This window comes from Rhinoraja longicauda, chromosome 18 (genome assembly GCF_053455715.1).
Source record: "Rhinoraja longicauda isolate Sanriku21f chromosome 18, sRhiLon1.1, whole genome shotgun sequence".
NCBI lineage: Eukaryota > Metazoa > Chordata > Chondrichthyes > Rajiformes > Arhynchobatidae > Rhinoraja > Rhinoraja longicauda.
Genome location: NC_135970.1, coordinates 20242141 through 20265066, shown reverse-complemented (window position 1 = coordinate 20265066; position 22926 = coordinate 20242141). Strand labels below are relative to the sequence as shown.

General features: G+C 42.2%; 1 protein-coding gene across 2 annotated transcripts in view; it reads left to right on the top strand.

Annotated features, from left to right (window-relative positions):
• The window catches only part of usp47 (ubiquitin specific peptidase 47), a 108119-nt gene that overhangs the window by 31967 nt on the left and 53226 nt on the right, over window positions 1-22926 (top strand). For both annotated transcript variants that reach the window (XM_078415260.1, XM_078415259.1), the window contains exons 2-10: window positions 6474-6677; window positions 8138-8251; window positions 8979-9129; window positions 12495-12591; window positions 14970-15115; window positions 15225-15304; window positions 16128-16277; window positions 18901-18996; window positions 19078-19230. In XM_078415260.1, coding sequence (XP_078271386.1) covers window positions 6474-6677; window positions 8138-8251; window positions 8979-9129; window positions 12495-12591; window positions 14970-15115; window positions 15225-15304; window positions 16128-16277; window positions 18901-18996; window positions 19078-19230 — 1191 coding nt within the window. The remainder of the gene's footprint in view (window positions 1-6473; window positions 6678-8137; window positions 8252-8978; window positions 9130-12494; window positions 12592-14969; window positions 15116-15224; window positions 15305-16127; window positions 16278-18900; window positions 18997-19077; window positions 19231-22926) is intronic.

The window sequence follows — 22926 nt, the reverse complement described above, 5'->3', positions numbered from 1 at the left end:
ACATTTTATTGTGGTACAGTGAACCCTTTTTCACTTCTGCATCAATGCTGTGTTTAGTGGTCAGTCTGTGCTGGGAAATATTTGGATATGAAAAGTCTGGGATATATTCACATACAAAAGGATATGGAGATGGCAGTGATGTGAAGAGCACTTGTATTGAATATTTCTTCAAGAAAGCAACTTGGTTGGGTTCTTTTTCATGCATGGTTTGGCTGGTGGAGCGCCTGAATGCAAGAATCAGCAGTTTTTATGGTGTCATCTGTATGGTTTCAAGGACAAACATTCTCCTGTGATTTAAAGTGTTGTCCCATTGAAGCCTGAGTGGCAACGATTTCCTTCTCTTTCAATTTCCTATCTTTAGAAATTTACAATTTGCTTTTGAATTGTACGTAACCATTTGGTCTATGTCCACTATTAAGCATCTTGATTCCAATATTCTGATGCTGCCCTGATGTATACATCCATTTTTTTTCCATTATATTATAATGTACAATTTTATTTTTGTATATCTTAGGGGATGTTTTGGAGTTGCAGACAAAGTATCTTTGATGAAATGAAGAAGAAATTCTTTCAGGTAGTATTGGTGTTGCATTGTTTGGAAAATATTAACCGCCTGTGAACAATTGATTGAGATGTGTCTGAGATGGTTTGGCAATAATAAGGTTTGGCCTGATTTGACTTTTGCTGCAGTAATCAAAAGCAGGACTAACAAAATGGCAAATGGAGTTGGAGTTTGAGTAGGACAAAGGAGCTAGTTATCAATTTCAGGAAGGGTGCGAGAGTGCATGCCCCAATCGGCATCAATGGTGCCGAAGTGGAAATAGTTGAGGATTGCACGCCTTTCCCCCATTATGGCTCTGGATCTGGTGCATTGAAGTGCTGAGAGCTATAATCTGCACTCTGTATCTTTTCCTTTAATCTTCCTATTGTGCTTGGGGTGGGGTTATTATATTTGTGTATAATATTATCGGATTTGATTGGTGAGCATGCAAAACACAGCTTTTTACTGTATCTTGAAGTATATGTTGCAATAACAAACCTAAACCTTGTATTTCCTGTTAAAGTTGTATTATCTGCCATATTGTGGTTATGTTTTCAGCTAATTTGAAACTAAGAATCTCTGTGCTATTCATTTAAAAGAAAAGAATAGTGACTAGTGACAACCCTTGCTTCTGACTTGTATAATTTCTTGCTATGGGTTTTGAGCGTCTGAAGAAGGGTCTCGACCCGAAACGTCACCCATTCCATCTCTCCAGAGATGCAGCCTGACCCGCTGAGTTACTCCAGCTTCTTATGTCTACCTTCGATTTAAACCAGCATCTGCAGTTTTTTTCCTCCTCAACAGCTGCTGCTCCTCCACTTGCATTCTCTTCTCAGCATGTTGATACTTGGCTCTCTAGTACATGTCTGTGCTATATCTTAAAAAGAAGCTTGCAGTGCTCTTAATTTCTTTCTCACTATTACATGGTGCTTTTTGTGGTTTTGAATACTCTGTTAGCCTTCTCACCTCTTCGATATAGTGGGAGCCATTTTGAACATGCAGTAGAGCCTTCAGTTAAATATATTCTATCCTTATCCAGGACAAGAAAAAACCCCAGAACTAGTTAGAATGTGGTGTTGGGATGCTGAGTTCTTAAAATGTACATGCTATGCATTTGAGATACATCAAGGTGAATTTCCAACATTCTACACGTTGCTCATCAACAAGTCACTGCACTAAGCAGATTTGTGCATCTTGCATGTGAGTTGATGTTGACTCCCTGTATTTACCTTTAGGGTGAGGTAACAGAGAATTTAAGCATGATGTCTGTTGGTCGAATAAACTGAATTCCTTTGGTTAGAAGCAGTGGAAGTTTTTAGAGACTTGTGGAATTTTGGGGGCAGTGATCTTTACATGTAACCACGTTAAAAATCCATGGTAAGAATAAAAAAATTAAACAAGATTAAAAGTGGAAAGAAAATGTGAGAAATACACATCAGGTTAGGTCGCATCTGTGGGAAAAGAAACAGATTTTGGTTGAAGACTTTCAACTTGACAAAGGGTCTTCAACCTGAAGCATTAACTCTGTTTATCTTTCCACAAGTGCTGCATTACGTGTTGTGTTTACTGTAGTTTAGATTTCCGCATCAAGGCAAGAGATCGTACAAGATTGCAACAGTGAAATAGCTGGGTAAAGCCTCGATTTAGATCTTGAAAGGAATACAGAAAGCAGATCTGGGTGCCTCACCTCAGGATGGATATACTGACCTTGGTGGGAATGAAGTGTACTTTTACCACCATATTTGCTCCACCATTGGGCCACGAACTACATACTTTGTATCATAATCCAGCTGCTCTGACATTCGTTTGCTGGTACATCAATCAAACAATGACGTGGATATGCAGGAGTTTAATTTCTTTATTATGGATGTCTGGAGATATTGGTCGTTGTTAATATATCTTCAAGCCATTGTTTCTTGAAATATTGTGGTATTTGCCATCTGGCACACACAAAGGAGCAAGTTGTACATGCACAGGGGCCTTGCCTTTCCTGAGAAATATCTGCGTTTGGAAGCCTAGTCTGTTGTGCACACAAGTGGCAGCCAATATACACAGAGGAGCCTCCCACACGCAGCAATGACATGGGTATTGTTTGTGATGGTGTTGGAAGGTAGTGGCGAGAATGGTGAGAAGCCTCCACGCATCTCGTCAGATCATATAGGACAATTGACATATATCATATCATATATATATACAGCCGGAAACAGGCCTTTTCGGCCCTCCAAGTCCGTGCCGCCCAGTGATCCCCGTACATTAACACTATCCTACACCCACTAGGGACAATTTTTACATTTACCCAGCCAATACCTGTACGTCTTTGGAGTGTGGGAGGAAACCGAAGATCTCGGAGAAAACCCACGCAGGTCACGGGGAGAACGTACAAACTCCTCACAGTGCAGCACCCGTAGTCAGGATCGAACCTGAGTCTCCGGCGCTGCATTCGCTGTAAAGCAGCAACTCTACCGCTGCGCTACCGTGCATCCACCTGAACAGGAATGCAGTTCGACATCCCCCAAGCTTTTCAGATATGCAGCCATCCAACATGATCAAAGCTGATGTGAATATAGCTTGAACTTAAAACTATTTTGACATACACAAGTATGAGGCCATCAAACCCGGTTGGCTTAAGTTAAAAAAAATCATCTTGCATTCTCAGGCTAGGTTGACTGCTTTGTTTTTCCTATTTGTGTCAGTTTTGTTGCACTACGTATTCTTCAAAAACAGCACTGCATGAGAGACATCTAGAGTTGCATGTTTGGACCAAAATGTTGACAGTGCCACTGTCACTTCACTGTCACTTCTTGATTCACTGTTGTCCAGTGGTATTTAACAAATATATTCATGTTTTTACAGCGTTTTTCATGGTTTAACAAGGTGGCTGTTTGACCGACTAAACAAAATGGATTCATGCCAATGAAAGCTTTGTAATGGGTGTTACTCGCCTACATAAATTATATGTTTTCCCAGTGAAAACAGGGGATGTACACCATAGCAATTTCTTTCAGAGTAGATTTCAAGTGAGCTATTGGTGTTAGTAATATTTATTTTACAAGAACAATTCAATTTCCTGGTAAATATGTTGGCAAGGTCATAAGTGATAGGAGCAGAATTAGGCTATTCAGCCCAACGCTGTGAAGAATGCCTGGCATGTTGGAAAGATGACCTGTGCCTTGATTCAGGGTGGGAATACTTGGACAATAGCTATAATCCAATATCTTCACAACCCTCTGTGGCATATTCTTAAAGTTTGCACTCAGTATTATCCAGGGTAGCCAGGTTCTTGTGCTTTGTTTTCAATAATACATTCAGAATAAAATAATTACAATTTTGAGATATTGTGTTAAATCTTTCTCTTTTTCCCCAGTAGTAACAAAGCTTTTCACTATATCTCATTACACGTGACAGTAATAAACCCAATGCCACTCACAATATTTTAGAGACATATCCATGGTAAAAATGTTTGAAGCTTCAGTCGCTTATTGACGGGTTAGGGGAATATTCAAAAGGAGTAATGGGTGGTACAGCAGTATAGTTTCTGACTTATGCCGCCATAGACCTGGGTTTGATCCTGACTATGGGTGCTGTCTATATGGAGTTTGTACATTCTCCCTTTGACCACGTGGGCTTTCTCCGGGTGCTCCAGTTTCCTCCCACATTCCAAAAATGTGGGTTTGTAGGTTTTGGCTTCTGTAAATCATCCCTAGTGTATAGGATCAGGTATGGGTTGGTATATCAACGATCGTTGGTACTCAGTGGGCCGAAGGGCCTGTTTCCATGCTGTATCTAAAGTCAACTAAAGTAATGTTATTTGGATGCTACAGTTAATTTTAGATCATTTTGAATAAAATCATGTCCATTTATTGCATAGTATGGAATGATTGTTGTATTAGATGTGAATAATGAACTCGGTACAGACAAGTTATTCCACAAAGCCAAGAATTTAGTAGTTGCGGTGGAGTATTCACTTTGATAGATTGGATACATTGAAGAGGATATGTGGAAGTACATTTGGTGCAAATTCTGCTGGTTAGGCCTGGCCAGTTTCCAGGGTTGCTCAGACAAGTCCTTAATCTCCATATGGAGCAGTGCTTTCTATCAGGGTTCAGCCATAAACAAACTCGTGTGACTGCTGCAGCTGTTCAGTTTTCCATGCCAAAAAAAATGAGAGAGAGCCAATGTGACTTACGTTCTCATTGAAAATAGACTGGCATAGAACATGAGAGTGGGAAATATGGTGGGTAGGTGAAGTGGTGGGGGGAGGAAGTAAAGGAAAAGTTGTCATATTGTGGTGGAAGGGGAACTGCTGTCAAGTTGTGGCGGAATATGTTGAATTGTTCAGGATGGGTTGAAAGAGAAAGATGTGTTGTGGCGTTGAAGTGAAAGTGGGGGGAGGGGTTTGTATAGTGAACGGGGAAGAAAGAATGAGCATAATGTGCTGGGTGAGGACATGGAACTAGTTTGCACAATTATGATAAAGAACCATTCTTAGGCACTCCGGATCAAGGGTGACTTCAAACATGCTTTTGGATCACTGTCAATGTGGGAACTCTTCCACTGATGGGTCAGGACAGGCCTTGCATGGCAGGCTGATGTATAGCGTGAGTGGTGTTGCACTTCAGTCGTTTACATTAAGCCCCTTTGTGCTCTCAGTGCATTGGCTCAAGGCTCACAATTCCATCCTAAATGCTACTTTTGCTGTTGATGCCATCATGTTTCAGAGCTTGTCAGGAATCGGCGGTGATGTTGCAGTTTATCAAGGAAACTTTAAGCACCTCCTTGAATCCCATCGCCTGTTTTCCTGATAATCTGAATAGTGTCTGCCTGTTTAAGGAGTCCAGTGTCAGACACACAAATGATGCGGCCTGCCTAACATAGTCAGCGGAATGTCAATGCTGGGAATGTTGGTCTGGAGAGTTTTGTAGAACCTGCAATTAACCCTATGATTAACCCTATGATATGTGTTTTTAAAAATAAATTCATAGTTCGCACATGATAATCTCTGATCCATTAAAACCTTTTTTAAAGTGTAGAAAGTAACTCCATCTGAATTGTATTTCAAAACAATTGTTTTCTAACCGTGAAAATCCTTTACCTTATTATTCTTGTGCAATTTTATTCCCTTTCTTTGTGATATTTAATCTTACCATTGATTTTCCCATATCACTGTCTTGTGAATTCTTCTGCCTGAATGGCCGGGCAACCTGTCGTTGGACACTCCAGAAGATTTCAAAGTGAAACTCGTATTGCCATGAAGCTAAATCCTTTTCAGTCTGCCACTGACCTAAAGATCCGAGCCACAATTTTGAGGTTTTTTCTGATCGATCTATTTCTCTCCCAATTAAGCACTTTAGGCAGGAAAAAAGCACGCTGCGGTAAGAAATTGGAGACCGTATGAATTTCAAATAATGTATGGTAACTGTGGTGACAGAAGGATAAATCATTAGTGTCATAAGATGGGCTGAAAGTCTTGCATGGCATGATCTTCTCGTCCTCCCTACCAGATTTAACACCATGTTTCTCAACATTAAATTTCCTTTGCTGCCTCTGTGTCCATTCCTCCAGCTTGTCCAAAAGCAGTGATCCTGGTACCAACCTTGCAGCTCCACTGCAGACGTTCCTTCAGTATGGGGAGCTGGTCTTCCACACTCTGGTACTGTGGACTCCATGGATTTAAAGATCTGCATCTTTTACAGTTTCTGATGTGGGAAAATGATTTCCGTTAACCTCTGTTGCTTGTTCTGGATTTCAGTTTCCATTCTATTTTTGTCGGTAGCAGTCTTGGGGCGACAAATACAAATTATGTTATTTCTGCTTTATATTAACTGATGGAGTAACTGGCAGAGGCACAAATTTGGTGCAGTCACAATGCATGGTGAACTTTTGTTCTATTATCGCTGCTACTCAATTAAAACAAAAACCCGTGTCTTTGCAGTCAGAGACGGCAGCGGATGAACCAAGGGTGCTGTGTATCATTCAGGACACCACCAATGCCAAGGTGGTCACTCAGCGGCTCACTCTTAACCTTCCTGCATCGACTCCACTCAAACAGCTGTTCGATGACGTCTCGGCTAAAGCAGGCTACATCAATGGCACCTTCGAGTTAGTCTGGAGCAATGGTCTGAACAACCCTGACCAGGTAATTTTAAGAATTAACACTTCCTCCTTGGGGACTCATCGCATGCTTAGTTTGACTTCCAACAATAACAATGAGGGAAATGAGAAGGAAATAAAGTGCAAATGGAATCTCCCTGCAAGCTAATAGCCAAGCCGCAGAATCGATACTTTCTTAGCTTCACAAGGTTTCTAATGTGGGGTGGTGGTGGAGGCAGATATAATATTGGCGTTGAAAAGGCTTTTAGATAGGCACATGGATATGCAGTGGGTGGCGGAATATGGACCAGGTGTTGGTGGAGGAGATTATTTAACTTAGCATCATGTTTGGCAACCTACTGCAGGCTGCGGTCCGCCTGGGTCACGTTCAGCCTCGTGGGGGGGGGGGGTGGAATCTGGCTCGGCAGCTACTCCTGGAGGCCACGGTTCTCCGGTTGTTTTTATGTTTGTGTGTAGTCATTGCCTCTGAATACTCAAGCTGAGCAGTCTAAATGCTTCATGAATCTGAAATGAAATCAAATGCGGCAATCACTCAGCAAACCAGATCGCATCTCTGGAAGAAAACAAAGTTAACATTTTGGGTCCAACACTTTTCATCGGAACTGGGAACGAGAAACGTATTTCCAGTAGCAGAGAAAAAAAGGGTAGGGAGATGAGTGGAATAAAGGACTTGCCTTTGAAAGGGCGACCAAATGAGAAATCAGATTATTTGTCTGTGTTATATGTTGCAGCAGGCCATACTAATGAAGAGAGCCAAAAGATCTAAAACATTAACTCTGTTTCTCTTTCCACAAGTAGTGCCTTACTTGCTGAGCATGTTTCTAGCATTTTCTGATTTTTATTTCATATTTCCAGTATCTGCATTATTTTATTTGCTCTATTAAATCTGTCCTGCCACTTGTGTTTCATTTACATCTCCCCCTCCCCCCACCTCAGATGTGTCTGCTTTACAAGTGAAGTGTTTCATTCTCATATTTACCAGCAAGGGAAAAAATAAATTCTTGCTTGCTGCAGCTTAACTGGCCTGAAAACTCAATAACACGCAGATAAATATATAATAATCATAATACAATAAATGAATAACCGTAATACTAGGTAAGCATAATAATGCATAACTGACGTCTGTAGTACAACCAAAGACACTGTCCACAGAAGATCATGGTTGCAGACGTTGGTGTTGTGTAGTATTTAAGAACCTGATGATTGCTGGATGCTGGAAAGAGCTGTTCTTGAACGTGATGGTCCCGGTTTTTGAGCTCCTATACTACCCTCCTGATGGTAATAGCGAAATGGCAGCATGGCTAGGGTGCTGAGGGTCTTTGATATTAGCTGCCTCTTTAAGGCAGTGCCTCCTCTAGGGAAGGCAGTACTAGTGATGGACTGGGCCATGTCTAACTTTCAGTGTCGTCTCCTTTGTTACTGTGCTCTTTTAAAAATTATATCATTTTAGTTTGTATTGTTTAAATGTAAACCTTTCTGTTCCAGTGCCCCCTGGATTACAAGAGTGAAAAATCTCTCACTGAATCTGGATTTGAACCAGGAAAGAAAAACTTCCTTCAACTTACAGATAAAGATGGAGAGCAGCCCCAATTTGCGTCGGTAGGTGGCCTTGCCCTCTACAAGGGGTTAATTGTCATCGTAGCTGAGTAATATTTAGAATTGATTCGCTTTCTGGTTCGTGTAGGTCCCACTTCAGTGGGTTTTGAGACTCCTCTGCAAATATGAACAAGTAAGCTTTACGGCCACTTCAGAATGTTTGTTGTGTGTGTAACACTTTAGGTGCTGGAGAGATCTTGAGGTATTAGGCAAAATGCTTAACAATGCTTAGCAGGTCATTCAGTATCTGCGGAAGCAGAACACTGATGTTACTAACATCAGTCAAACCAAGGGAATTTTTTTTTTAGGTAGTTCAAGAATGTCGTTAAAGCTCAGTGTGGCGGAAGGAAAGATGGGAAAATAGAAAATTGATTGCTTTTCTTGTGCATCCATGTACAAGGGGGAATATACCCACTGCACAAAAAAACATGGCTCTTAGTCTGAGGCACCATTAATAAGCAGCAGTTTATCCAATTGATTGCTCAATTGATACTAGTACTGACTGGGAGATCAGAGACATGAGATAGGAACTACTGAATTATGGCATTCTCGAGCAATAGCAATTTTTTGATTGCAAAAAAAATTGCCCCTCATCAAATTTTCAATTATGGTCTCAGTTTATTAATAGCACTTTAGTTATTTTCTAAGGCCCCCTTCAAACATCTCTTGACGGTTCTAATCATCTGTAGGCCAGAAGGATGTGTCACTTGTGTTTGCAATATCTTCACAGGATGAATCTGGTACAGCAGAAAGCAGTGGACATGAGGACAGCACGCAGGAAAGGATCATTGGCCCTCAGCTGAGGGAAAGCTCTGTGGGCTGTGGAGATTACAGTAATCACAGCTACTCGTACTCTCCCATTCTGGGGAAGTCAGAAACCGGTGAGTGAGCAGTGTACGGTCAATGTCTTCTGCCCCAGAGCCATACATTTGTAATATGTCTTCATTTAATTCACTGCTGTGCGTTTTGAGAAGTTATTTTGTACATGTGTATGATATGATTTAATTGTTTAGCATGCAATTATAAACTTTTTAGTGTATCTTGGTACACATGACAATAATACACCAATACCATTAAACACCAGAGTTTAATACCATTCATTAAAGTTGTCTTAAATTGGGAGTATAGGCTGAGTCTACTGAATGAACAGCCTCATCTCAGAAATCTGGAAAACATTTGCAATTTTCCCTCTCTCTCAATCCTTGTATCGGCAGACCAGACTGGTGCATAATTTTCGAGATGTCTAAGGCCCTCAATAATTGGTGAAAGACGCCTATACCCACGTACTCGATGTCTTGCAATAAAGGCCAACTCAATGTCTTAATTGGTTTCTGAACCTGCATGCTAAATTTCACACAAAAGGACACCCACCTTTTCAAGTCTCACCATTTAAAATACATTTAAAGTTTGCCTTTCTACCAAAGTGAATAACCTTCCATTGGAAACTCCTTGTCCATTTGCTTAGCCTGTTCATGTGGAAAAATGGGCTGGGAGCCAATTAAGTCTCTCTCTCTCCCCCCCCCCCCCCCCCCCCTCCCCCCCTCTCTCTCTCTCTCTCTCTCTCTCTCTCTCTCTCTCTCTCTCTCTCTCTCTCTCTCGCATCAAACCTGTTCTCCGTAGTTCTTGATTTTTTTACCCGGGTGGGGGGAAGTCTCTGCATTGGCCTTATCTATTCCCATCCTGATTTTATACACCTCTGAGATCATCCTTCTACCTCCTGCACTAAAGGAACAAATTCCTGGCCTGCCCAGACTCTCCATAAATCAAATTCCATGGGAATTATTAAGGAATCCTTCACTGATTTGAAAATATTTATGAATCCAATTTAAATATGACTGGGTTAGCATCTGCCCCGGCTATTAATGGATGATGCATCATGTGAATTTCTATTTTGTTTCAGTCAAAGAACTCAAAGGTCCAAGTAGCTGACCTCCCCTTGCAACACTGTCTAAAATTAAACACTCATGAAAACCTCCATGCAGTACTGTCACTATTTTTAATTATTAACTTATTATTTTTAACTCGCTATAAAGTGAGAGATCTTCTGGTGGTGGCAATGGTTTTATACCATCTTTTAAATAAGTATAGGTCTTGAGTATCAGCTGTTTTAGAGACACAGCACTGAAACAGGCCCTTTGGCCCACCGGGTCCGTGCCGACCAGTGATCCCTGCATATTAACACTATCCTACACACACTAGGGACAATTTTTACATTTACCAAGCCAATTTACCTACTTACCTGAACGTCTTTGGAGTGTGGGAGGAAACTGAAGATCTCGGAGAAAACACTCGCAGGTCATGGGGAGAATGTACAAACTCCATACAGACAGCACCCATAGTCGGGATCGAACCCGGGTCTCCAGCGCTGTAAGGCAGCAACTCTACCACTGCGCCACCGTGCCACAAAGTTGTTAATATCTAGGTGATTGAGGCAAAAATATTCTAACTATCTGTATCCTCTTTAATCTGCCATGATGCATGATCAAAATATCATCCAGTTGGATAAGGTCAAACTCACGGTTCCATTCTCTCCCCAGCAAAATACAAAGTGCTGTAGGAACTCTGGGTCAGGAGACATTGGTGGTGGGAATAAACAGATGAGGTTTTGGGTTGGGAGCTGTCTTCAGGCTGATGCCCTGATTTGAAATATCACATGTCCATTGGATACTGGACACTGAGGTCCTCTTGCACTTTTTTTGCTCAAGATTCCAGCATCTGCAGTTTCTTCGACCTTCCCTGAAGTATTATATGTGATGTTCACTAAGGACCTATGCTAAGCTGCCTCCAATACCCCATCTAAATGCTGCACGTCAGCAATGTCAACTAAAATCGTGACAGCTGTTCTGTGCATGTTGACTGCATCAAAGGTTCTTTTCATATTGCATGGGTCCTTTCTCCCTGGAGCGAAGGAGGCTAAGGGGTGACCTTAAAGGTTTATTAAAAATCATGAGGGGCTTAGATAAGGTGAACAGCCTCAGTCTTTTTCCCCAGATGTAAGGGAATTTAAAACTAGAAGGTAAAGGGTTAAGGTGGGAAGGAAAAGGTTTGAAACTGACGAGAGGCAACTTTTTCACACACAGGGTGGTGTGTACATGGAACGACCTGCCGCTGGAAGTAGAAGAGGCATTTATGATATTTAAAAGACACATGCCAGGGAAAGATTTGGAAGGTTATGGGCCTGGTGCAGGCAAATGAGACTAGCTTGGTCATGCAACTGGTTTGCATGGACATTTGGGCCAAATGGCCTGTTTCTGTGCTGCAGACCTCTCATAACTCTGGTCCTGCTGACTTCGTCCCTGACCCGACAGTTGACTGCAACAGAAGCTCAGTTGCAATGCCACCTGATACCACCCTTGCCTTTGCCTATATACTTTTGAAACCTTCTTCCATGCCTTTGTGTATTTATTGCAGTTTCAGTCAGCCATATTTTATTGCCAGCAAGCTTCAGGTGCTCTCTTGCCTTAATACCTTAGGCTTTAGAGATACAGCATGGAAACTGGCCATTCGGCCCACCGAGTCCGTGCCGACCAGTGATCATCCCATACACTGGTACTATCCTACATACTAGGGACAATTTACAATTTTACCCAAGGCCAATTAGCCTACAAACCTGTACATCTTTGGATTGTGGGAGGAAACCGGAGCCCCAGAGAAAACCCACACGGTCACAGGAAGAACGTACATACTCTGTGCAAACAGCACCCGTAGTCAGTATCGAACGCGGGTCTCTGGCGCTGTAAGGCAGCAACTCTACCACTGCACCAGTGCCACCCTAGTCACTCTGCGTTCCTGTGCCCCTTGATTTGGTCAGTTCACTGAAACCTTAGTGCTTGCTGACCTATTTTGGCTTTGTTCTGCTTGATACTCCTTATCTTGTTTCAACCCCCATGCGGCCTTCCATCCTCTCTCTGGTCCCTTTTTCCCCTGGTGCTCACCGGTTGGTGACTTTGCAAGGTCATGTCTTAGAAATGATCCTCTGACAAGTGAGCAAGCTCCCCCAGAAGATAGATCTTCACAACGTATTAATGAAGAGGAAACCAGAGCAACAATATCTGGTCTAATACCTTTGTCTTTTAAAATGCAGAAAACACTTAAATCGGTCAAAACATGATTATTTGGAACGATGGTGGATGCTCCAAATGCTTATTATGCCTATGTTCATTATTGCAATTTTAGTAAATGGGGCAAGCAAGTAAGTTTGTTCTTGTCTGAAACAGAATATTTTGAAGTTTTTTTCTTCCTGCAGGATATGTGGGATTGGTAAATCAAGCCATGACCTGCTATCTGAACAGCTTGCTGCAGACGCTCTTTATGACTCCAGAGTTTAGGAATGCACTGTACAGGTAATGTCCAATTTAAAATTAGTATTTCCAAAAAGAAATATCGGACATGTTGAAACGAGCGTGCTGTTTTGGTCTAAAATTAAAACGCCCATCTGTAATTCAAACTGTATTTAAAATTGCTCCTGTACTTTCTCTGAAATAGAGTCCTGAAACTTTCATGATCCCAGGCCCTTTAGGCACATGCTATGGATTCTCAGGAACTGCACGTATTGTTGTTAAGTTGGTCTCTGTAGTGTTCATTACAAGTGTAGTACCAGTTATGATCTGTAAGATTTAAGATTTATCCATGGAGTCAAGAACCTGTCCTTTAAACTTCCAGTTCAACAGTTCCACATGACAATAGAACAGGTTACTTTGGCCTCCTATGTGCCATATTTATAGATTTTGAGGAAAAGATAGAACATGGAACATTCCAACACAGGAACAGGCAATTTGGCCCACAGTGTCCACGCCAAACATGATCCAAATTAAACTAATCTCCTTCCTGCAAGTGACCAATTTCCCTCCATTCCCAACATAGCCTTGCCCCTCATCCAAAGGCTCTTGAATGCCTCCAACATATCTGCCTCCACCACCAACCACTCTTGGCAGCATGTTCCAGATACCCACCCACCATTTTTTGTGTTTTAAGAAAAATCTGCACTGCACATCTCCTTTGAACTTTGGCTCTGTCACTTTACAGTTATACATTTTAGTCTGATATTTCAAGCTGGGGATTAAGGTTCTGTCAACCTTGTCTATGTCTCTCATCATTTTCTATATACTTTTATCAGGTCTCTTCTCAACCTCTGCTGGGGGGGGGGGGGGAGGCGGGAGGGGACAGGAACTGCACACAATATTCCTAATGTGGCCTAACCAAAGTCTGGCAAAGCTGCATTTGGCATGGAGGTGTGGGAAGCCACAGTGCTTCACCAGCTGCGGTTTGAATATCCAGCTTGAGCACTTGTTCCGGGTGAGGAGAAATATGAAGAAAGCCAATTGGAAAAACATCTGTCTTCACTCACTTTTATTCTGCTATTTGTTGAGCATAAATAAGAGTGAAATTTTAATATTGCAAGCTGACAAAATGTAATGTTTTTTTAAATTAAAAAGTAAAATGTAGGACTTTGAGGGTAGTAATCTGTATTACCTCCAGTGCCACATGATAGTAAGAGTAGAGTGAAAAAAAGAAGAATGCATGGCTGAGGAGCTGGCGCAGGGATTGATGATTTAGGGTCTAGGCTAAAGGTGACCTGTATAAGATGGATGGGCTGCACCAAAACTGGAGGGAGAATCAATATCCTATCTGAGAGACGTGTTAGAACTGCACAGGAGAGTTTAAATTAGTCTTGCAGGGTGTGACCCAAAGCCTTAGCGAGGCAGATGAGAAGGTTGAGACAATTAATGATGTTTAGAGAACAAGTTCAGTGGACAGGGAGGAACATAGCAGGGATTGGTTGTGGCCTGCAGTGGCACAGAGCTGCCGAGCAACATTGAAGACATTGACGGATCACCAGGCCAGGCCGACCCCTGTAACCCAGTGCTGTCTCCAGGGCAATGGGCCTTTAAGGCCAAGATAAGTGTACCTTTTAAAACTTGAAGGGCCCAGGATGATCCTTGAAAAGTGGCAACTCTTTGTGTACTGCTTCAGTGGTCTATTATTCTTATACTACAATCGTTACACTCTTGTGCTTATGTATGATTATGCTTTTAAAAATAATTAAAACTAATAGTTATGATGATTGCTCCCAAAGTGCTGCCCCACTAACATCTCAGTAACCTGACCTGCCTTATTTCCCATGAGGAGGCTGAGCTTTGCTCTTTCTCTCAAAGGGGCATGTACATATTGATTAAGGAAACGTTCCTGAACACACTAAAATTCAACCCGATCGAAAACCTTGGCACTGTGATAGTCCCAGTCAATATTTGGAAAGTTATAATCCCCCACGATTCCAAAGCATTATTCTTCATTTTATTATCTAAATATAGTGAAATTGTGTTTTGTGTACAATTCAGTAAAATCATTCATAAATATATATCAGTTAGTCAGCATGACCGGTTTCCATGCACTCTATGTAAAATGCTATTTTGAACCCAAAGGTAATTGACCAACCTGACTATAATGTTGTAAACTTGTTATTTGTATCACCGAATTAAGAATAAAATGTATTATTAATCATCATTTATCTTTAGTCAATAATCCAGTATGTGATACAACCAAGGATTATATCTTCGCAGATTGTATTTTCCTCTTGGGAGTTGTTTAGCCGTTCTCTCATTTGCTGTCAAACTCTGAGCTCTGAATCTTGTGACCTAATGATTTTTAACGGTTGCTGGCAATAGTTTCATGGGGCTGGTATATCTCCAAATAATTCAGGCTCGTGTGGATGTGTTCACAGGTGGGAGTTTGAAGAATTCGAGGAAGATCCGGTGACCAACATTCCGTACCAACTCCAAAGACTCTTTGTTTTGTTGCAAACGAGTAAAAAGAAAGCAGTGGAAACAACAGATGTGACCCGGAGCTTTGGTTGGGATAGCAGTGAAGGTTAGCTGTGCGCTGTGAGCAGTATGGGGGAATGTATTCCCAATGTTTTAATGGTTTGTTCTTCAGGTGCTTTATTAAGGCCTAATTAAGATCATATTCCTCTTGTTAGCCTGGCAGCAGCATGACGTTCAAGAACTGTGCAGAGTCATGTTTGATGCACTCGAGCAAAAATGGAAGCAAACGGAACAGGTAATTAATATTAGTCTCCTTGCTCGGCTGAAAATTATATCCTTCTGTCTTTCATCATATACCAATTCTCTACTGATACCAGTATATTGCTGCCTTGGAGAGGAACCTATCATGTGGCTTTTTGACATCTAAGTATACAACATTAATTGGTTCTTTGTACCTTTTCATACCTTCCGTCTCCCCTGACCCTCAGTCTGAAAAAGGGTCTCGACCCGAAAAGTCACCTATTCCTTTTCTCCGGAGATGTTGCCTGAGCCGCTGAGTTACTCCAGCATTTTATATCTATCTTAGGTGTAAACCAGCATCTGAAGTTCCTTCCTACACATTAATTGGTTCCCCCCCCATGTTAGTTATATCCCACCTATTCAAGAAATAACAGTAAATCCTCATTATAACGGACCACAGTGGGGGGGTGGGTGGGAATGGTTTCCTTTGGTGGGGACTACTAGTTGCACAGCTAGAGAAAAATACCAGAGTACAGAATATAGTGGTGCAGCTTTGTAGCATTGTGGTTACAGAAAAAAAAGTCTAACATCTGCATTGAGGTAGGTTGGGAGAACTCAGTAGTATGATTACTGAAGAAACTGTTCCTGAATCTGGGGATGGTTTCAAGCTTTTGTACCTTTTGCTGAAGGGCCAGAGCTGAAGATTATCCTGAAGCAAAGTGTCATCCTGAGACAAATTTGATTTAAAACATTCATTGTTGGGTTATATGAACGATGTGTTACATGCATCTTTGCTTTGCAGTTTGGTGTGGTGGAATTGGTCATACTGCGTACTGCTTTGTTGCTCATTTGAATGAATCTTTTACCTGTTCTTTCAGGCGGACCTCATTAACCAGCTGTACCAAGGAAAATTGAAGGATTACGTCAAGTGTCTAGAGTGTGGCTATGAGAGCTGGAGAATTGATACATACCTCGATATCCCACTGGTGATCAGACCTTATGGTTCCAGCCTGGCGTTTAACAATGTGGTAGGTATTCATCACTAAAGGTCATGCAAATAGATGGACAGTGGAAATTCTTTGGATTTGTCAATGCAATTTTGTCCGCAAGCATAACTTCAATGAAGTAACTTGTTGCTCATTATGACACAAGATCATTCAGATAATTGAGTCCATGATCGCTTCCAGCACAGCAATCTCATCATTCCCCTCTTTACTTCTTTGCCTCCTTCCAACATATCCTCTCTTGCAATGCCCCTCAGTCCTCAGATTCTTTTGCCACTTATCTACACTGGGGACCAATTTAGTGCAGCAAGTTCTTTTAAGCTGTACGAGGGAATGGGAGCACCTTTACCGTGTTACAGGGAAAACTCAGCCCAAATAGCGCCTGATATCAGGATTGAACTCTAGTTCCCTGGAACTGTGAGGCAGAAGCGCTAACTACTATGCTGCCCTGATATTTTTAGTTTTCACTATTAGTGTTTGACAACGGCCAGGGACAAACACATGGCAAGATCCTGAATTGTTTTGGCAATGTTAGTTAATGGGTAAATGTTAGCTGGATGTCATGAGATCGCTCCTCTTCAAATAATACGCAATCTAAAGCAAAATATGTCATGCACGTCTTTGGGTTAGAATTTACTGTCAAGTTGCTGAACAACCAGACATACCCTTGTATCCAAAGAAAGAGGCATTTCAGAGAAGGCAGTATTTCTACAGTTCAGCACTATAGTAACTGCTTAGCTCAGATTTTCTTGCAATCAGGCTGGAGCCACAATAATTTAATTACACACTTGTTATCTTAGTAGTTTGCTTCAAGCAGGGTTAGAGATTCTGCAGTTATCCTGCCAAGAATCAAAATTCAGCATAAATGCTAATCTTTCATGTCTGGTACTGTGGATTGATATAACTGAACAATTAGATGTGTGAAGCCGACCTTCTGCTTCATCCAACCTGAAGTTCTTGATGTGTTAGCACATGCACACCACTCCATCTCAACCAAAAGCAGGCAATCAAAACTGACCCAGGCTATTCCTGGCCCTGAAGTACATAGCTTTTGTAAGAGTGGACGGCACAGTGGCACAGCAGTAGAGTTGCTGCCTTACAGTGTTTACAGTGCCAGAGACCCGGGTTTCATCCCGACTACGGAGTTTGTACGTTCTCCCCGTGACAGCATAGATTTTCTCCGAGATCTTTGGTTTCCTCCCACACTCAAATCTTACAGGTCTGTAGGTTAATTGGCTTGGAAAAGTGTAAAATTGTCCCTAGTCTGGGATAGTGTTAAGTAGTGCGTGGATCGATGGTCGGTGCGGACTCGGTGAAGGCCTGTTTCCACGCCGTATCTCTAAACTAAACTAAGTTGATGTCTACCCTTGTCAGAAAAGTCGTGAATCATAGAAACATAGAAAATAGGTGCAGGAGGAGGCCCTTCGAGCTAGCACCGCCATTCATTGTGATCATAGTTGATCGTCCCCAATCAATATCCCGTGCCTGCCTTCTCCCCATATCCATTGATTCCACTAGACCCTAGAGCTCTACCTAACTCCCTCTTAAATCCATCCAGTGATTTGGCTTCCACTGCCCTCTGTGGCAGAGAATTCCACAAATTCACAACTCTGGGTGAAAACGTTTTTTCTCACATCAGTTTTAAATGGCCTCCCCTTTATTCTAAGACTGTGGCTCCTGGTTCTGGACTCGCCCAACATTGGGATCATTTTTCCTGCATCTAGCTTGTCCAGTCCTTTTATAATTTTATATGTTTCTATAAGATCCCCTCTCATCCTTCTAAACTCCAGTGAATGCAAGCCTAGTCTTTTCAATCTTTCCTCATATGTCAGTCCCGCCATCCCAGGGATCAATCTCGTGAACCAATGCTGCACTGCCTCAATTACAAGGATGTCCTTCCTCAAATTAGGAGACCAAAACTGTACACAATACTCCAGATGTGGTCTTACCAGGGCCCTATACAACTGCAGAAGACCCTCTTTACTCCTAGACTGAAAACCTCGTGTTATGAAGGCCAACATTCCATTAGCTTTCTTCACTGCCTGCTGTTCCTGCACTCCACCTTTCAGTGACTGGTGTACAAGGACACCCAGGTCTCGCTGCACCTCCCCCTTGCCTAACCTAACTCCATTGAGATAATAATCTGCCTCCTTGTTTCTGCCGCCAAAGTGAATAACCTCACATTTATCTATATCTATATTATACTGCATCTGCCACGCATGTGCCCACTCACTCAACCTGTCCAGGTCACCCTGCAACCTCCTAACATCCTCTTCACAGTTTACACTGCCACCCAGCTTTGTGTCATCGCAAACTTGCTAGTGTTGCTTCTAATTCCCTCTTCCAAATCATTAATATATATGGTAAACAGCTGCGGCCCCAACACCGAGAATCGGAGTCTGAGGCATGGTTGTTGAGCTGAGCCTGTTGCTGAGAGATGCACCATGGCAAGGAATTGAGTGGGCCTGGCATTGAAACTCCACCTAACTTAGAATAAATTACAACTGAATAATATAATTGAAACCTTACATTGCATTCGTTTCCCTTCCTCATCCTATAAATCTAAAGTTGTTGGGTGAAAGGATGTGTGGTTGGAGAACTGTTGGTGCGCAGAGGTGTTATTTTTTTTCTTGTTCCCACACTCCAGGAAGAAGCTTTGCAAGCATTCGTCCAGCCTGAGACTCTAGATGGTCCCAACCAATATTTCTGTGAACGCTGCAAGAAAAAATGTGATGCACGCAAGGTAAATTGTTCAGGGTGATGGAAATTTGTCGTGCTTTTCATTGTACAAATTCTGAATTGTTTTGTTTTTGATTCTTTGTAGGGACTGAAGTTCCTGCATTTTCCATACCTACTGACACTGCAACTTAAGCGGTTTGATTTTGACTACACCACCATGCACCGAATAAAGCTGAATGATCGGATGACGTTTCCTGCCGAGCTGGACATGAGTCCTTTCATAGAGGTGGAGGAGGAAGTAAGCTCAATACTGCTTAAGATCCACATGAGCTATACTTCAGATCCACTTAATCCAATAAATGTAGCAGAACTGATTTCTTGTTCCTGGTTCAGCTACCAGTTGTAGAAGTGCAGGACAGTTAGAATAAAGGCAGTAAAGATAAACAGGGCTTGCATTTATTTTTATTAAATAAATATCAAGGCTGCATGATATCTGAGAGCAATTTGTTATACAACACGTCAAGGAGGCTACACGGAGTTCAGATTTTGTTTTCCACCCTGCTATAGGAAAGATGTCATGAAGCTGGAAAGAGTGCAAAGAAGATTTGCAAGGATGTTGCCAGGACTTGAGAGCCTAAGATATAGAGAGGTTAAGCGGGCTAGAACTATTCCTTGGAGCCCAGGAGGCTGTGATCTTACAGAGGTGTATAAAATCATGAGGCAAATAGATTGGGTGAATGCACAGTCTTTATCCCCAGGGTAGGGGAATCAAAAACTCAAGGTTTAAGGTGAGAGTGGAAAGACTTTATAAGAACCTGAGGGGAAACTTTTCCACAATGTGCTGGTAAATGGAATGAGCTGCCTCAGGAAGTGTCTGAAGAAGGGGCTCGACCTGAAATGTCACCCATTCCTTCTCTCCAGAGATGCTGCCTGTCCCGTTGAGTTACTCCATCATTTTGTGTCTGCCAGAGGAAGTATTCGAAGTAGGCACAATAATATTGTGATTGAAAGATACAGCATGTAAACAGGTCCTTCGGTCTACCAAATCACCCATTAATACTAGTTTTATGTTATCCCCCTTTTCACAATGGGAACAATTTATAGAGGCCAATTAACCTATTAATTCACATGTCTTTGGGATGTGAGAAGAAACTTGAGCATCTGGAGGAAACCCACAAGGTCACAGGGAGAATGTGCAAACTCCACACAGAGCACCCGAGGTTGGGATCGAACAACAGTGAGGAAGCAGCTCTTCCAGCAGCACCACTGAGCCATAAGGAACATTTGACCAGGTACATGGATAGGAAAGGTTGAGAGGGATATGGTTTAAATACAAGCAAATAGAATGAATTTAGATGGGGGGGGGGTATTTTGGTCGGCATAGATTATTTGGGCCAAAGGGCCTGTTTTGTTGTTGTATGACTCTGACTCTATGACTGACACTTTGCTCATTGAAGTGCACTCATGCAGTGTTGGAAAGTAGTAGTTGACACCTGCATAAACACACAATGCTGGAGTAACTCAGCGGGACAGGCAGCATCTCTGGAGAGAAGGAATGGGTGACGTTTTGGATTGAGACCCTTCCTCAGACACTTCTTCAGTCGACACCTGCACAGCAGGTTCACTCAAACATAATGAGACAGTCACTGGATGTTGGATGAATAATTTAAAGCTTCTATAAAATATAAATGGAGCATTTAGATCCCTAATCTTGTGATCATTCAGACCATTAAAAGAAATGTGTTTTGATGCTATATGTTGTCCTTTAACCCAGCTAAAGGCTTTGAAGAAAAGGTGTAACAGTGGTGCACATAATAGAGCTGTTGCCTCTTGGCTCCGGTTACCTGGGTTTGATCCTGACCTCCGTTCTGTCTGTGTATTTGCACGTTCACCCTGTGACCATGTGGGTGTTAATTTGGATGCTCTGGTTTCCTCCCACCTCCCAAAGATCTGCACGTTGGTCGGTTAATGGGCCGAGGTAAATTGGTTCCTGTGTGTGGATGATTGGTAGAATCTGTAAGGTGTTGAAGGAAATGTGATAGAAGATAAAATGGGTTAGGTCAGATTAATGTAAAAGTGGATGCTCGATGGGCTGCCCTCTGTGCTGTCTCTGTAATGCTGAAAGCTCAGTGGGTGGAGTTTGCATCTACTTTGGAATTGAGATAAGCCTTGGTCAGGGCAAAAACAAATTAATTCAAGCTAAGTTGAGTTTATAAATGGATAGAGAGACTAGATGTTAGATATATGATAGATGTTGGATTTATTCTTCAACAAAAATGTAAGACATGCCACCAAATGTTAGCTTATAGAAGGAAACAGCATGGATTCATAGTTGGAGACATAGTTATAAAGCACCGAAACACCACCTTTGGCCTAACTCGTCATTGTTGAAGTAGATGTTTAACTGAGCTAGTCGCATCTTCCCGTGCTTGGCCCAAATCCCTCTGTATTACCCATGTACCCGTTTAAATTGTACTGCCTCAACTACTTCCTCTGGCGGCTTGTTCCATATATCCACCACTCTGCGGAAAAGGATTCCCCTCAGCTCTGAGTTAGAGACTCGTGGCTTTCTTTTAAATCTTTCCTCTATTACAAATCTGTGCCCTCTAGTTTTAGCCTTCCCTACCCTGGGAAAAAGATTATGACCATTCGTCTTATCTATGATTTTATATAGTGCCAAAGGCCACTCCTCAGTTTAAAAAAAGACACAACCTGTCGTTGTAACTCACAACTTTCTGCCCAGTATCATCCTTATGAATCTTTTCTGTTCCTTTTCCAGTTTAATAATCCATTTAGGTGACCAGCAATGTGCACTGTATTCCCAAGTGTGTACGTCAACAAATTGTAAGTTACAACATAATATCCCGACTCCGGCGAGCCAAATGCTGCCTTCACTTCCATGTACACCTGAGTTGCCACTTTGATGGAACTATGTACCAACACCCCAAGTCTGTGTGCAAGATACATCTTCTGGATGCACTGGGACGCATCCTCAGTGATGTGACCTGGGGTCATCGGGTGTTTCGGGTCTCACAACATCAGACACCCTCGCCCAGGCGACCCAGCCGGGGTTGATCAGGCCCCGACTTGCGTCCCAGCAGCAACTGCCCACGGATCAGCCCTCTTAATTTAAAGCCACCAAGTGGCTTTCTCTGCAGCTTTGCTTGCGGATTGAATGGCCCTCTTCTTTGCCAGCGCCGTAATGCCCAATTGGTTGAGGACTTTGCAGAGTGAGCGACCTGCAAAGCCTCTACAGCCCACCTCTATGGGTTAATAAGCTTGAACATAAGAGAGAAAGGAATGAAAGATAAATCAAAACACTGCAGGTGCTGTAAATCTGAAGAAAAAAAAACTGCTGGAAACTTTCAGCATGCCAGGCAGAATCTGCAGAGTTGGGATGTTACGTTGCAACTGTACAATCCTTTAAGTCTACACTTTGAGTACAGTGCACATTTCTGTTCGCACAACTGTAGGAAGGCTGTTATTAAACTGAAAAAGGTACAGAAAAAATGAACGAAGATGATCTCAGGATGGAAGGAGTGAGTTACAACAACAGGCTGGGTCTTTTTTACCTGAAGGATAGGAGGTTGAGGGGTGGTGGGGAAATTAATGCCAAATCGCTGTGGGTAAATAATAGTGAGATTCTTTCCTGGACTCGAGGGAAGTTTCCTGTGGAGAGTCCCAGAAGTCGGTATTAAGACTACTTTTTTAATATGCACCAGTGATTTTGTTGTGGATATGCAGAGCCCAATTTCCAAATTCACAGATGTCTTAACTTGTATTCTTTGTGAACTGGTGTAATAATGGATGTAAAGATGTTGATGGTGATGGAATGGGAAGATGGGTAGCAGTTGTGTTCTGAGAAACATAGTGGGGTGTTTTGATGGCAAGAGTGAAGTGATCATAGAAAATAGAGGGGGGGCGGGGGAGAAGAACAGTTGGTAGAGCAGGTTGAGAAGTTGATTACAAACATGTATGTGGATCCTGAACCCTG